Consider the following 15,697-nt stretch of genomic DNA (forward strand, 5'->3'; position numbering starts at 1 on the left):
CAGTGCAACAAAGGGTGTGGGGCGGAGAGGATGGTGGAGGATGGTGGAACAACAAGAGTGGGACTCGCGCTCGCCAACTGGCGTTGATATGTCACTGTTCCTTTTCAGTCAGAGTTCCGCCACAGTTCCACGAGCGCTCACGTACTCGCGATTCTTTGAAGCCGACTGAATCGCGAATCGCCACTCTCAAATTTGGCGAGCAGGATCCAGCCCTACTCTCTGCCAAGACAAAACAAACTATAAGAACAAAGAAAGATAGCAGTGACATTAAAAAGAAGAGCAAGCATATGCAAGTAATCTTTACCACCGTAAAATTCTTTGACCTAAACAACACTGCAGAATGAAGCAATCCACTCCATATCACGGTAGACTGTCAACTAAACCGGCACCAACATTTTGATATCGTGGTATTAAAAAGAAAACATCAAACAACACAAGTCTTACCTTTATCTCGCCACACTTGTGCTGAGCCCAAAGTTCAATTGCTTTCTCCTCTGCGCTCGAACATTTGATAGTGGCTTCAGACTGTGGGACGTCCTCCGCTGGGTTGTACTGCAGGATGTTTACACTCCACTGTGCCCCTGGGGTGCTTGACAAGGACCAGCACAGCTGGCCTAGATGCTCGCTACTTAACGAAGCCGTGTTCGCTTGCTGTGTGTCCGCTGCTAAAATCAAGGAAAGGTAAAGACTGGATCAGTTTCCCTTTTTCATAATTTGTATTAACATCACAAACAGGGTCGGCCTATATCGTTTTTCTTTTTTTTTGGGGGGGGGATTCAATTGACAAAAGGTTATAAAAGTAAAAAAAAATAATTAGAAAATAAGGTCACAAGTTTCTAAATGTATTGGGTATTTAAACATGCATACACCTACCCATACACCCCAGCAATCACAAATGTGTGGCAGGCTGACAAAATGAGTTACTTCTCGCAATCCACAAATTGAAATATTGGCAAAAAATCAACACCAAGGTCAAATTAGTAGTTCTTCTATTGATGCTCTATTTAATATGTATAACATGCCTCTTATTATTTCATACTTATAAATTGTACAATTTCACTATAAGCATGATGTTTCTATTTCCACAAGGCTTGAATCCGAGAAGTAACTCATTTTGTCTGCACACTTCACAAATATAAACATGTTCACACACACATACACTCAGGAATGCATGCAGAAACACACACACACACACACATACACAAACATACACACAAGACAAACTAACAGACAGACATATACACACACACGCTTATGTATGTTTAAAATGGGTGTCAGTGGATGCAGACATCAACTACTCAGTGCAAAACTCAGCCATAAATCACTTTTCAAAATGGCATAGATCTAATATTATGGTGGAGTTTAACACTAAGCAGTTGATATACATTTATGAATGTGAAGCATGCTTACTGTGTGGGTAGATGTATGTGTGTGTGCGTGTGTGTGTGTGTGGGTGGGTGTCTGTGTGTGTATGTGTGTGTAGGTGTCTGAGTGTGTATGTGTGTGTGGGTGTATGTGAGCGTGGGTGTCTGTGTGTGAGTCTGTGTGTGTGTGTGTGTGTGTGTGTGTGAGTGTGTGTGTCTGTGAGTGTGAGTGTGTGCGTCTGTGTGTGAGTGTGTGTAGTGAGTGTGTGGTGTGAGTTCGCGTATATGTCTATTTTCATTCACGTGAATGAGTGTGCATGCATGATACGGCATATCTGTCTGTCCATGTTGCCCTTTCAACCCACTCCACAATCTCTCTAATCCCCAGAACCTCAGAGAATCCTACCTGCCCGTCTCCCGTGGAGTAGAGCCTTCAGAAGGCCATTTTGATGCGCCTCACTCTCATGGAACTCTGTGTTGGCCAAGCTGCCACGTCTCAGCACCTCTGACAGAAGTGTGACCCAAAGCTTCGACAGTGCTGTCTTGGCATCAGCACCTGTGTACATTTCAAATAATATACGGTGTAAATTTCAAATGGTAAAGGTACATACAGTGGAGTCTGCTCAAACTAAAATCTGCAAGACATCCGAATTTTCATTGGCTTAAACCAGGTCTCGGGTTTAGAGAGGTTGCTCAATCAGTTGAAAAAAATCCAGGATTTTCGTAGCTTTTGGTTTACCACTGTTTTTGGATTAATTATGTTTGGTTTAAGTAGACTCCTGTCTATTTTTTCTTCATCATCTAAGCTACAAACTCTTCAAAGCAAAGTCAATTACGTACGGCGGTGTATTTCAAAGAGAAAAATTGTTTGCTTTTAAGCACTGACTAACAAACTCTTGAGAGTGCAGTGGCCCACATTTCATAGAAATGAGTAAGCTTTAAACAGGGCTTTCAACTATTGTCATATAACCATACCGCAACTAAGGGCAGATTTCGCTTTTCAACTCACATTTAAATAAAAGGAAAGGTCTAGCATACCAATATCGAATTCTCTTTCCTATTATTATAATCAGGGGATTGCAGTCTCAGTTTAGAAAAAGAAAAATTCCAGAAAAGCTACTAGTAAAACTTAACTTTTCTATTTTAGTTATTAATATTCAGTAAAGAATACTTAAAATAACTGCTACAATTAAAGAATACTTACCTGGTGAAATCCCAAGGATCTTCTTGACATCAGCCATAGGAACAGAGACCAGGTATCCTATCAGAGTGAACAGGTTTGGGATGCTGTCTTTGAATCTTCCCATTGGACTTGACACAAACGCCTCAATCTTCTCTGTGATTTTGTCCAACAGTCCAAAGTCCTTCATGCAAGCTTTGAGAGGGTAGCAGCAACACATGAGCAGTGACATGAAGAAAAAAACCCCAGAAAGAAGAGAAACATTAAATAATATCATGAACTGATCTAATATGGTCGTTTGATTTTTGTTCCTTTAAATAGTTTTAACAAATTTTTTGTTACTTTTCTCTGGGATCTTCTCTCAAAATACAAGATAGTTTCATGTAGAAAACCCCCCAGTTAGATAGAAAAGTGCAGGTACATGATACGGAAACAAAATGTGAAACCAGCACAAAATCGAGCATATGAAAAAGTATGTTAGAAGAAGATGAAGAAGAAGAAGAGTAAGAACAAGAAGAAGAAGAAGAAGGAGAAGGAGAAGGAGAAGGAGAAGGAGAAGGAGAAAGAAGGAGAAGGAGAGGAAGAAGGAGAAGGAGGAGAAGGAGGAGAAGGAGAAGAAGAAGAAGAAGAAGAGGAAGAGGAAGAGGAACATGAAGAAGAAGAAGAAGATAATTTCTATAGCGCCTACAATAATCAACACAAGGTTTATTAGAAAGTGTTGCATGTTTTACTGGTGGCGAAATAATGTACATGCATCCATAAATGCAAGAAATTCTCATTAAGAACTATAGAAGAACCCAAAACAAAAAAAGCTACCCAAAAAAATATCTATTGTAAAAACCCACCATTGCAAGTACTCTGAAGGGCAAATATGAGCTTGAGCTGGTTTTCTCCGATGTGATGTTTGTACAGCTGACTGATCATGTTCCCCAGCACCATGAAGAGGACGTCCATCTGTGACTCCGAGTAGGCCAAGGGATCCAATGTACACAGGTAGCCCAAGCTTGGCCGCAGGCAGCTCTAGGATCAGAGTTGAGCAAAGCAAAGTAAATATGTGCTGCAATCAATAAAATACACTAACATTTTTTGGGGGTTTTTTTTCTCATTTTTTCTTTTTTTTTCCTTCTCATTTTGCCCATTTTTTTTTTTTAAACAAAAGTTTTGAATTCGGGATTTGAGTCACCTTATGTCATGTATGTACGCCTACATTTTGTATATAGGTTCCAATATAGTAGCTTCCCTTTTTGAAATTTGGCGACTGACTTGAATTCAAGGTGCGAACTCAAGTAGCACGGAAGACAAATTTGGTATACAGTAAATCACGAGATATAATTACAGGTAAATTTCATTCATAAACAACTGTTAAATCTGACTTTCCGATATTTTTGTTCTTTCCGTCTGTAGGCACAGTCAATCTGTCTCCGATTTTCCTACCGCTATACGACAGACATTGAGTTTAGTACGTACTTCTCTTTACTCAAATGAAACAAACTCAACTAAGAGGAATGGAAGGGGACAAAAGTTAACTCTTTCACTACGGCTCGCATTACCCCTAGCGCTGGACCGCGAGCTGTGTTTCACGGCTCTCCACTTTCGGCTTCAAAACCACACATACTTTTGTAATAATCAAATCAGAAATCTCAGGCTGCAAAATGATCGTCTTTACCAACATAGGTCATTATTTCTACTTTATTTCCGTATATAATACATGTGGCTAATATTGAAAATTGAACTTTAAAATCTTTAATTTGTCCGACGGTAGGCAGAATCAGAAATTAGGTCACAGATAGGGCCCGGTCACGGTGAGGAACACCCCCCCAAGTAGTGAAAGAGTTAACAACGATTGATTGTAACTGTTTTACACCACAATTGGCACTTTGCTACCCTAGAATTACAAAGTTCTATCCACTCAGTATCTAGTTTTGAGTTTCACAACATGTCAAGCTTCTTTAAACGCAGTTCTTTGAATATCTTGATAAAGACTCCGAATAATCTTACGATTTTGTAAGAGCAGAAAGAACATTTAGTTTCTGACCTAATGGTCTTCATCATCATACGGTGCCTTGCCGACTGGCGTGGACGATCATGGACCTCCACTTCACTCTGTCTTGCGTTGCAGCAATGGTATCTGTTGTTCTTGCTGCTCCTAGCCATGTTGTCATCTTGTCCAGTATCTTTTCCCTCTGTCTGCCTCTGCCTCTCTTTCCATCAAACTTGCCTGTTGTTACAATATTCTCCAATGCTTCTTTCCGCATTGTGTCAAAAGAAATTTGCATGTTGCTTTCTTATATTCGTCACAAGCTGTCTTCTACAATTTGCTTCAACCAAGACTTCTTCATTTTGTTTTTCTAGCTGTCCATGGGATATGTAGCATGCGTCTTATGTAACTCAAAATGACCAAAAATGTCAGATATAGAATTGTAAAATTATATCTTTTAATTCTAAGGTAGTGACATATTAGGTCACTTAATTATGAGACGCAAAAAGCTTGCAAAAGTGCGACATATTGTGAGAAACGGTAAAAGGTCATTATTACCTTCACTCTCTCCCAGTGTACGGGATGAACATAGAGAGGAAGCCACGCGTTGATTGGTTCTCTACCAGCTCCCACAGTGGCATATCCAAATTCTGAGGACTGGCTTCCAAAATAAAATCCTCCATGAGCTGACAGTTGTCCTCCCAGATTGATTTTGTACTCAAGGGCATCCATAATGGATGATCTGGACACAAGAGAAGCACTGATACTGTGAACACGAATCTGCAGAGTAGAAAAAAATTACATATCAAACTATGATAGCTGAAGGACCTTTGTTTTTCTGCAAAAACACTGTGCGATCACTGAGTTTAGAAAACCAATTCTTATGTCGGAAAACAGCCTTCCCTGCTATCTTTCTTCTACAATGTACATCCTCCCAAAAAGTTAACTGTAAAAAAGTGCTCGCTTGCAGCATTTCAAAGTGTAAAGCTAGCTTCCTAGCTGATTGCCATAGCTTTCTCTAAACTTATTTTGTAAACATGAAGTATATCAAACCCAGTTTTGTTTTCTGGGCAGCATTGATTAAAATAAGTTCAATCTTAAACACCCTCTCAAAAATGATTTCAAACAGTAGAAATCATGTTATAAGATGCAATCAGTCTAATAAGAGAAATGACAAGGACAAGGCAAACAAGTAAAATAGAATCATTCGACTCACCGAGGTTGGATCGTCGATGACATGCTCAGGCCTTGACACTGCCAGTCCAATACCAATAGCATTGCCGAGGTCAGTCCCGTCCAGGAGAATATCCTTCACAGAGCACTGAGACAAAATACACAAATAGAACTCCAAGGCATCCTGAGACAAGGAGACCAGGTCTTCCTCACAAGCAACCTTTGCCGTTTGGGTGTCGGACTTGACCACGTTGAAGTTTTGAGCAACTCTGCGATTCATGAGCCGTTGTCTCCTTGACTTGTTGAACTAGGAGAAAAATAAAGAATACATGAAAATAAGAGACAGTCAAACCTGTTGTAACGGTCATCTATCCAAGACAGTCGCATGTACAACGGACCATGACTTTCCACTTCCCGGCATAAAAAAAAATTAATTATGACAGTCCAAGATAACCATTTTTCTCCTCGACACTGGGTAGCTATCTCAGACAATTGGGTGATTGGTGGGTGCTCTGGTGTGGTTTGCTTCTTCTTTCCTATCTAACATCTATTGTCCTTATCTCCCCTCCTTCTTTTTTTGTGTTTGTTACTCTCTTGCAACACCTCTAATCTTCTGGCGCTCATATGACCTTAGGCAGTTGTGAGCGCCGTAAAACCTCTACTAAAACTAAACTAAAAACACAATTTCAACAGAGCACCTTAACCCTTAGAGCCCGAGAAACAATCTGACCGGTCCGGAACTTTATCGATGCGTAGCTCAATACACCCTTTCACCGGTTTGGGATCCAAGTGAGCCTGAGCCAGGCCCTTCTAGGCCTAAACGTGTGTGCCAAAAAACTATTTAATTGCTCTAGATATGAGGTAGGCAACTCTGATTATTTTCTGTGTGGATATTTTGTTATTGTGTGTGACGTATATGTTGTTGTGACCTATGGTTCATTTCCTTAAAACGGCCTTCAAGGCCAGGCAGGGGGTCTCCCCCGGGGTTAGCAGAGTCAGGGCTCAAAGGGTTAATTTCCTAGTTAGTGATTTCTCCCACAATCATCCTTTGATACGTATATTTGTGTCGATTCATATCCAAAACAAATTCTGAACTGTCTGTGAAACTCGAGTCGTTTCACGACTTTGTTCGTTCAATAATTTAATAATCTGACTTTATATGCTTCAAATATACATCTTTGAATCATACATGACATAGTAAAGAGGCCTTCCCCCAACCCATTTCAAATGCTTAACATAGTGCACAACATCCAGGGTCACTGCATTTGGGGTAACAATAGGTTTTGTGCATAATATTTAAGGAACAGAAAACAGCTGGCTGTGACAGTTGTGAAGTGGTAAGGCCAAGGGGAGTTTTACTTTACTCTATCCATGGCGTAGTTCCGTTGGAATTCTCATTTTTCTCAGCTTCATGAGACGCCTCCCCCCCCCCAAAAAAAAAATAAGGATGAGAAAGCTTGGCTTTATGCAGGGTGTATAACTATAAATTATAACAAAAAATGTTAACAAAAGTAGCTAAAAGGTTGTAAAACAAAACAGTAAGAACTGAACAACAAAGAAAAAACTTGGTGGGCTTCTAAAAAACAAGAGACTACCGTATGCCACAGAAATCAGTTACACTGTAAACACACCAACCTTTGCCTCGTATCTGAGGTCATGTGCCCTGGCAAGGAGAGAGACGCTTTGGGCTTCTCCTCTCAGGCATTGAGCCATCACGTCATGGAGTCGGTCCATCTGAAAATAAAAATTTGCATTAAGATTTACTGTAAACTACTACTACCCAAAAGAAAAACTTAAACACTAACAAAACCAAACTTCAGAACGTTGAAACTGTAAACCACTTTGACAAGACATAAAAAGGCTTAGCCAAGCCAAAAAAATGTCAAGAAGTGTTTTGTGAAAGATTTATGAAAATAAGTTATAATTGGGATCTACAACAACGGAGGCAAAGAACTCAAGAAGAGGTCTACTAAAGATCTCTTATCAAATGAATGAAGGAAAATATGAACATCTCAGATAATCAAAATGAATCTCTCGATATAAACACACACATTAACACCTATACTCATATAAACACACACACACACACACACACACACCCCACACACACATTCAAATAAATGACACTCAAACTTCTACATATGCAGACAATACGTTTCACACATACTCAAACATGAACAAATGGCTACACATAAATTCATCCCTGAAGACATCAACCGTATCTTTCAAAGTTTACACAAACTAATTCCCCCCCCCCCCATTTATATCAATGAAGAACACTTCCTTAAAAGCAAAACTGAATAGCTTTAATACCCCTTTCAATATTTTACGGATATTTAACTCTTTATCTCTGGCAAGCCGCTCCCAGCGGCTCGCTGTCGGAACCACTATGCTGGTGAGCCGCTGACAGCGGCTCCAGCACATTCCTGTACGACGATCTCAAAATCAAATTATTTTTTGGCAATTGCCGAAAATAGGTCTCTTATACTGGCAGTTCATTCATTAGATGAAGAACTATCAAAATAAGTTTGCTAGTTTCCATTTAATGACCCATTTAAAGAAGTTTTTGTCATTTTTAGATTTAGCACCAAAAAAGGGCCCCAGTGTAGTGGGTTTACCCTCCTCGGAGATAAAGAGTCAAGAGGCGGGATAGCCAAATTTACCTTCCATTTCCAATAAGACCAAGCCAAACGGATGGAGAGCCATAAAAAGTTCCCAAAACAACCCAAGTATAGAACGCCCTGTTGGGGATACAAACCAAGGCTGTTCACTCTGTTGTCCCGCATGACACCAACTGCGCTAAAGGCGCACCCGTATCTTTTCAACCTTGAACCACAAAAGAATGTGTGAGGCAGTGTGGTGAAATCAGGCTCGCTTCAAAATAATCAAAATGAAAAACTTGCATTTTTCTGCAGGTTTGCGAATTTTTATCGAATTTTTGTTTTTTGGACCAACACCTTTCATGCCCATTAAAGAACTCATTTCTGTGTGGATTTTTCTGAAAAACGTTGATAAAATGTACAATAAATGTAAATTTCCAGTTGCCACGGACTCTTAAGCTAAGGAAATAACTAATCTTTGGCGGCCATTTTCTCACTAATTTTACCTCTGAAAAGAGGTGACCCCCACTTCCTTCATTCGCAAATATCTCAACTTGTATTCAAGATAAATGGATATTGTTTTCATCCAAATAAAGACTAGTGAACAAGCTTTAAGATTATACCAATAACTCTACAAGCCCAAAAATTGACGAGAGCCTGATTCCACCACGCTGCCTCACATATAAGTAAATGTAACTCTGACCAGATCGAAGTTCCTCACCTTACTCTGATTCTCTTTGATTAACTCAATGAGCTCCTCTCGAGTGGCCTTATTAAAACCTGGTCTGAACACCTCCGCATTTGCAAGTTTTTTCTGCAGGACATCAAGGCGTTTTTGCAGTTTGGAGACATCTGAAACATTTCAAAATCAAAACCTAGGTTCAAGTAGAGTAACATCTCAAAATAGGTTCAACAGCTCACCTTTGGGTGGACAACCCGTTTCAGGATTATCTAGGTCATAAAGATTTTATAATAGAGATATTGGGGTGAATGAACTTGAATACGAATAAGAGGCACTCATGTAGTGGTTAATTAGGAAGAAATCATGTGTATAGAGAAATAAAATGAAAACAAACATAAAGACAAATTAGAAACCAATATGAGCGCTGCAGGTAGGGCCTACAGTACAAATTGACTAGGATGGCCTCTCACTATTGAGGAGAAAAGTGGTCATCTTAAGGTGTCATCATAATATAATATATAATTATATATAACATTTATATAGCGCATTTCCAAAAAAGTAGCTCACTGCGCTTGTAAAAAATGTAAAAAAATTCTCAAGCGAAGAAATGAGAATTGGCCATTTGTACAGATGACTGTCTTGTGCAAGTGCCTGTTTGTACAGATAATAATAGTCTTATACAGGTGGCTGTTGGAGCACGTTCGACTGTATTTAGGCTAAGAACTGCAGATGGCAACCTAATCAGGTCTGTGAAGTTTTAGTAATGCACCTTTAAGATGTATGCTACCCAAGCACATATGTGCTCATTTCGTGACGATGTGTAAGCGTGCGCGTGTGATAAGCAAGTAGATGTGTGTGTGTGCGCGCGCGTGTGTGTGTGTGTTTGGCGTACATGTGTGTGCACATGTGTGTGTGTTAAGTGTGCGTGAGTGCGTGTGTGTTTGCGTGTGTGTATATGTATGTGTTTGTGTGTGTGTGTGTATGAGGGTGTGTGTGCGTTTGTGTGTCGCGTGCGTGAATATTGTTGGTACATGCATTTATGTAAAGCACCTAGAGCTGTGTTTACACGGGAGTGGGTGCTATAGAAATGATCTTCATTATTATTTTTATTATTATTATTATGCATTATAATATGCCACAAAAGCAGTAGATTCATGGACAGTAGAATAACTTTACTTTATGGAGCATAATTAAGAAACAGAACAAAGCTAGCTGGTCAGAAGGGATGTATCCCGTCACTGCAGGCTATACTGAAATTCAATAAAGTGGAGACACTACATGGCGTCGGTGGCCTAGTGGTTAGGCTCTCGGACTCCCAACCGTAAGGTTGTGGGTTCGAATCCTGTCACGGGCCTGACGTTGTGTCCTTGGGAAAGGCAATGGGTACCCGGCTATAGACAGTGAACGATCTTGTCAGTTTGATAGTGTCTGAGCACGTGAAATCCGCAGCTTGCATGGTATGCTTCCGCGGAAGCCGAGAATGTTTCTGAGTGTTCTCAGAGGGTCTGCCGGGGTAATAATAGTTATAAAGCGCATAGAGCATGCTCTAGAGCATGGGTATGCGCTATATAAATGCAATTATTATCATTATTACTACATGGACAAATTTGAATATTTATCTCCTGGGACATTCTCTCTATGACGGTAATCAAATAACCCACCTGCTCCGGCCGTGACAGCATCAGACAACTGGGAACCTAATATGTCTGCGTTCCGAGAGAGCACGGCTATATTCCACAAGGCCCGTTCACTTTCACTTTTGAGGACTACACGATTCACGCTGTTCACAAGGCATGGAATTTGCAAGTTGAACTTGTTCCTTTTCTGAAAAAAATCAAGTATAACAAAGTATTAAAGGAGACACCCCGAAAAATCTTGCAAAATATTGAAAGGAATCTCACGTCTTTAACCCTACCCGTATGTCGTATTTTACTATCGTATCCATACGACGTGGGGAACTCTGTGCCACCACATTCCAAAGAGAAAATTTACTCGTTAGTCAGATCCGTACAAAATGACCCCAGGGCATACGGATAGGGTTAAATATGTAAAACAATATCATTTGCACAATGAGGTTTTTTTCAAAATCTCAGCCAAACAATACGCCTGCCTATGCAATGCTCTTGTAGCCTACTGGAGAAGAAGAATACTTCACCCACAAATAAAATTCAAAGCATAAAAACAAGGTCTGAAATCCTAGTGAGCCCTTAATGATAAGAAATATGTAGGCCTCACCCTTTTAGAAAATATTCTGTCCAGATTGAATTAGGTTAAAAAAAGTGTGTGCAAGAACAAAACAAAACCCAAACAAAGAATAGTAATGCAGTCAAAATTGTCCAAGACAGGCACTCATTATGAGAGGTGAAAAGGTTGTCTTAGACAGGTCGACATCTTAGAGAGTAATTAATAAAACATGGTAAAAACTGCAAGGGGGAAGTAGGAAGTGGTTGTTTGTACAGATGATTGTCTCGGACAAGTTGTTAACAGAGCAGGGTTGTTTTTTTTTGGTAAGTGTTTTACGGCACTTGCAACTGCATAAGGTCATATATGAGCGCTCAGTATACATTAATCCTATCCGTACCTAGTGTTTTCCTATCGTATCCATACAATGTGGGGAACTCTGTGCCACCACTTTCAAAGAGGAAATTTACTCATTAATCCGATCCGTACGCTTTTCCATAGCAGTCTGTCAAAATAATGTTTTGAGAAATACTGAAAGTTCCAAAGAGATCTTCGTACTAGAGGTATTCTAAAATGTGAAGAATACAACCCAGGGGGTACAAAATGACCCCAGGGCATACGAATAGGGATAAGGCTATTTGGATTCAAACCTTGAACCTATTGAATGAGAGATGAACACCTTAACCTCTAGGCCACGAGAACCCCCTCAGAGCAGGTTTGACTGTATCTGGTAATACATCCAACTCTGAACATCATATCATGTTGACTTGTTCACAGTAATTGTCTGTCTTGTTTTACAATCTTTACGCTGAAGGAAATATAGGGTTTTACACATTATCCACACATTATCCGTTGGATAATGAAGAAAGAAGAGGTACTAGACACTGTACACATGTTTACCTCAATAATCTCCATTTGCATTCCAATTTGAAAAGTAGGAAGTAGAGTTGAGTCCGCCACATAGAGCCAGCATTCTCCCTTCACTTGCATATCTGGAAAACAAAATAACTCGGTTGACTTTTTCTTTCACTCTTCCTCCTAATTCTCCTTCGCCTTCTTTTCCACTCACTCCTTTTTCTTCTTCTCTTTATCCACCTCTTACTGCTATAGCACACTATACAATAGGGAGCTGTCAGTTTATAGTATATAATTGGTACATACATATTATGTCCTAATTGTCCTGCAAGTCCCCTTAAATGCTTGCTAAACTAAAACTAAAGCAGAAGGAAAAAAAAAGGACCAACTGTTGATAACAATAAGAAAGCACTACTTCTTTACTGAAAGTCAGACGAGTGGACAGTTAAGCTCTTTGATGTTGTTACATGCAAGAGAGACTAGTTTGAATCCTGAGTGTGGAAGTTATTCTTAACGAGTCCATCTGACTCAGCCTGGGTTGGCCCCTGACAGGCAGAGTGGAAGAAGCCCACTTCCAAATTGGTTTGAAGGGGGTGTAAAACATGAACAGTCAATTAATACATACGGATCAGTTTATGAAAGCTTCAACTAAACCTTTTCAAGGTAAGACTGCCTGCGTTCTCAGTCCCAACAAGTTTCAAGTCCATGCCACTAAAGGTAAGCCCTTAGGTCAGCTGGAAAGACGTTGCACCTGCCCTAAATGGACATAAAAATCAAATCCATTGCTGAACCTAGCCTTTTTCAAACACTTAAGCTTCTCGCACCCCCCCCCCTCCCACTTTCCAAATCATATTTGAGTGGAAATTAATTCACAGGTTCAACCCACTTTGATTTGCATTGTGTAGAAAGGGGGTATTGGAGAATTGCCACTGAAAGACAGTGTGATATGATGGGGAAAATATTGCACAAGTTTCAAATTAAACTTCTAAAATCAAATACAGTATCGCTACCTTCATGAGTTCCATCTTCTCTCTTGGTAGCCATCAGGACTCCCTCAATGGTACCAGAGGTTGAGCCATTAGACACAAGCTTTGTACTGCCATCAGTCATAGAAATGTCAAAGTGAACAGGGCGCCCATCTCTGAAAATAAAGTTAATAAAAATAAATAACTGTGAAATATATTTAAAATATATATTTAAAAGAGTAGAAAGAAATGGAAAGGGTGAAGGGGTGGATGAGGTAGAAGTAGAAAGGATTGAGACCGAAAAGAGTAAGATAGTGAGAGGAAGGGCACAGACAGTTCATATAAAACATTGTGAAAATACAACAGCGAAGAAGAGGCGTGTCACAACGCCGTGGAATCAGGCACTCGTCAATTTTGGGGCATGTAAAGTCCATTACTATTAGGCAAACTACCTCTATTGCCTTAGTATTTAGGAAGACCTGGCAACTGTAACCACTGGCACGTATTTTAGAGAAGAGTGGTCACTACTGGTCAGTAATAAAGAGTACGTCCACCGGTACAGTCGTGTCTGGCTCCTGTTGCTTTCAATGTCTGTCTAGATCTACATGTTGTGATTGTGATGTCCCGACGGTACAGGGCATATGGGGTTATTGTTGTTATCTTAAAGCCTTTCCATATGTCTAGCTTTTGATGGAAAAAAATATCAATTTATCTTTTGTATAAGTCGAGATATTGGCGATTGAAGGAGGTGGGGGCCACCTAGTTTCAGAGGTAAAATTAGCAAGAAAATGGCCGCCAAATTTGGGTCATTTCCTTAGCTTGAGAGTCTCTGGAAACTGAAAATTTACATTTTTTATGCCTTTAATCAATGTTTTTCAGTAAAATCCACATAGAAATGTGTTCTTTAATGGGCATGAAAGGTGTTGAGCGATAAAACAAAAATTCAATAAAAATTCCAAAACCTGAAGGAAAGTGCCAGTTTCTTCACTTTCGTTATTTTCATGAGCGCCTGATTTCACCACGCTGCCTCACATGAGTCTATATTCAAACTATTACTTACATGTAGTTATGTTTTCAGAAAAACCAAGATAAAATTTCTTCCAAAAAAATAAAAAGGTATGTACAGTAATCACCTTAGATTAACATAATCAAACAGTTCTTCCAGTTTGTCTTTCAGAGCTTCTGGGCCGTCATCGTTCTCACAATATCTGTAGATACCTTCAGCTGTGCCAGCATGTGCAATCTTCTTCAAAAACTGGAGGTCATGATCTGTGTTGAGAGATGAATTATTGCAAACTTAAAAAGCAATCAAACAAAACAGAAAAAAAACACATACTTTCTTCTTTGCGTTCACATGCTAGATCTCAGGGGTTGTCCTTTTAAATCAACAGTTACCAAAGAGATAATTTTTCTTTCATTTTAAATTACAACAATTGAAAGACTGTAGGCATAAGTATCAATTTTCTTACAAATTCAATGTATCACTCATTCTCAACACAGATATATGCTAGCATCTTAATTACAAAGCAAAAATTTCTCACTCAGTTACTTCCGATTTAGATGTTGAGCTGTAACAGTAAAACTGTAAATACTTGCTTTTACTGATCTTTCTCCATACATGTCGGCTACAATTTCAAAACTTGTTTAACACAAAAGTAAAAGCCTCATCTATACCCTGAAAAGTATAAATCACTCACATTTAAATATACATAACAGTATTCATCATCATCCGGTGCCTTGCCGACTGGCGTGGGCGACCATGGACCTCCACTTCACCCTGTCCTTCACTGCAGCAATGGTGTCTGTTGTTCTTGCACATAACAGTATTACGTTTTCATATTGGCTCACCTCGAGAAAATCCCACACTATGAACGATGACTTGATGCCCCTGATCTTTGATGGTGTTCGCCCATGCTTTGGCATGAAAGTTAGCCTGGGATTTGCCATTGCAGGTGTCACAGCCATCAGTGAGAAAAATTATAACTGTCTCTTTGAAGGGAATGTCTGTGAAACACAATATCAAACATAAGAGCAGATAAGTTAGAATTTTATTTTTAAAACTCAGAGGCAGATTTGTGACTGAAGGCTATCAATGGGTACAACTGTTACTGCCTTGATTCCATTTTGGTTACATTGTTTAAGGTTGTTTGCTGGGTAGGGTTTACCAGGGAGTGGGCAGTGAACGGGGGAGAGCATAATTTTAAATCAATTTCTTTTCCAAATGTAGAAAAGGATATTTCCAAGACAGAGCCCTTGTTTTCCCCATAGTATATCAGTGGTGTCATACAGCATCACATCACCAACTTTTAACTCCACTACTTGGTTAAGTTCTAAAAACTAAAAGCATTAATAAATCAAAGCTATTAATTGTAGGCCTATTTGTCAAAATAGTGTGTACACTTCATTTTCCGCTGCTTCTACATCTGTTTCACAAAACTGTTATTATACATTGTCAATCCGACAAAATCTTCCAGAAAATCTTTTTAAAAAATCCTCATATCAGTTGTACATGGACCTAAACCTTTGGCACCCTAATCAAGTTTATCAAAAAAGTAGGCTACTGTACTGCCACTATCGCCTCAGTACAAACAAAGTTGAAACACATGACATGTAAAGTAGAATATTATTTTATATCTTTTGAATTTTATCACAGAGACAGAGAGAGAGACAGAGAGAAAGAGAGAGAGAGACTCGAGAGAGAAAGAGAGAGAGAGAGAGA

The 15,697-nt window shown here is 39.5% G+C and overlaps 1 protein-coding gene across 1 annotated transcript in view; it reads right to left on the bottom strand.

Annotated features, from left to right (window-relative positions):
* LOC101861595 overlaps nucleotides 1–14,979 on the bottom strand; it is a gene marked incomplete at its 5' end in the record, with an annotated part of 30,607 nt that extends 15,628 nt beyond the window's left edge. Inside the window, 13 exon segments of the mRNA XM_005102549.3 lie at nucleotides 445–665; nucleotides 1,771–1,920; nucleotides 2,569–2,739; nucleotides 3,390–3,564; nucleotides 5,081–5,302; nucleotides 5,739–6,002; nucleotides 7,331–7,429; nucleotides 9,017–9,147; nucleotides 10,639–10,801; nucleotides 12,059–12,150; nucleotides 13,024–13,154; nucleotides 14,112–14,247; nucleotides 14,827–14,979. Of these exon segments, the coding sequence (XP_005102606.3) occupies nucleotides 445–665; nucleotides 1,771–1,920; nucleotides 2,569–2,739; nucleotides 3,390–3,564; nucleotides 5,081–5,302; nucleotides 5,739–6,002; nucleotides 7,331–7,429; nucleotides 9,017–9,147; nucleotides 10,639–10,801; nucleotides 12,059–12,150; nucleotides 13,024–13,154; nucleotides 14,112–14,247; nucleotides 14,827–14,979 (2,108 nt within the window).
* Between the last annotated feature and the right edge of the window lie 718 nt (nucleotides 14,980–15,697).

The sequence above is a fragment of the Aplysia californica genome, unplaced genomic scaffold (assembly GCF_000002075.1).
Source record: "Aplysia californica isolate F4 #8 unplaced genomic scaffold, AplCal3.0 scaffold00330, whole genome shotgun sequence".
In the NCBI taxonomy this organism is placed as follows: Eukaryota; Metazoa; Mollusca; class Gastropoda; order Aplysiida; family Aplysiidae; genus Aplysia; species Aplysia californica.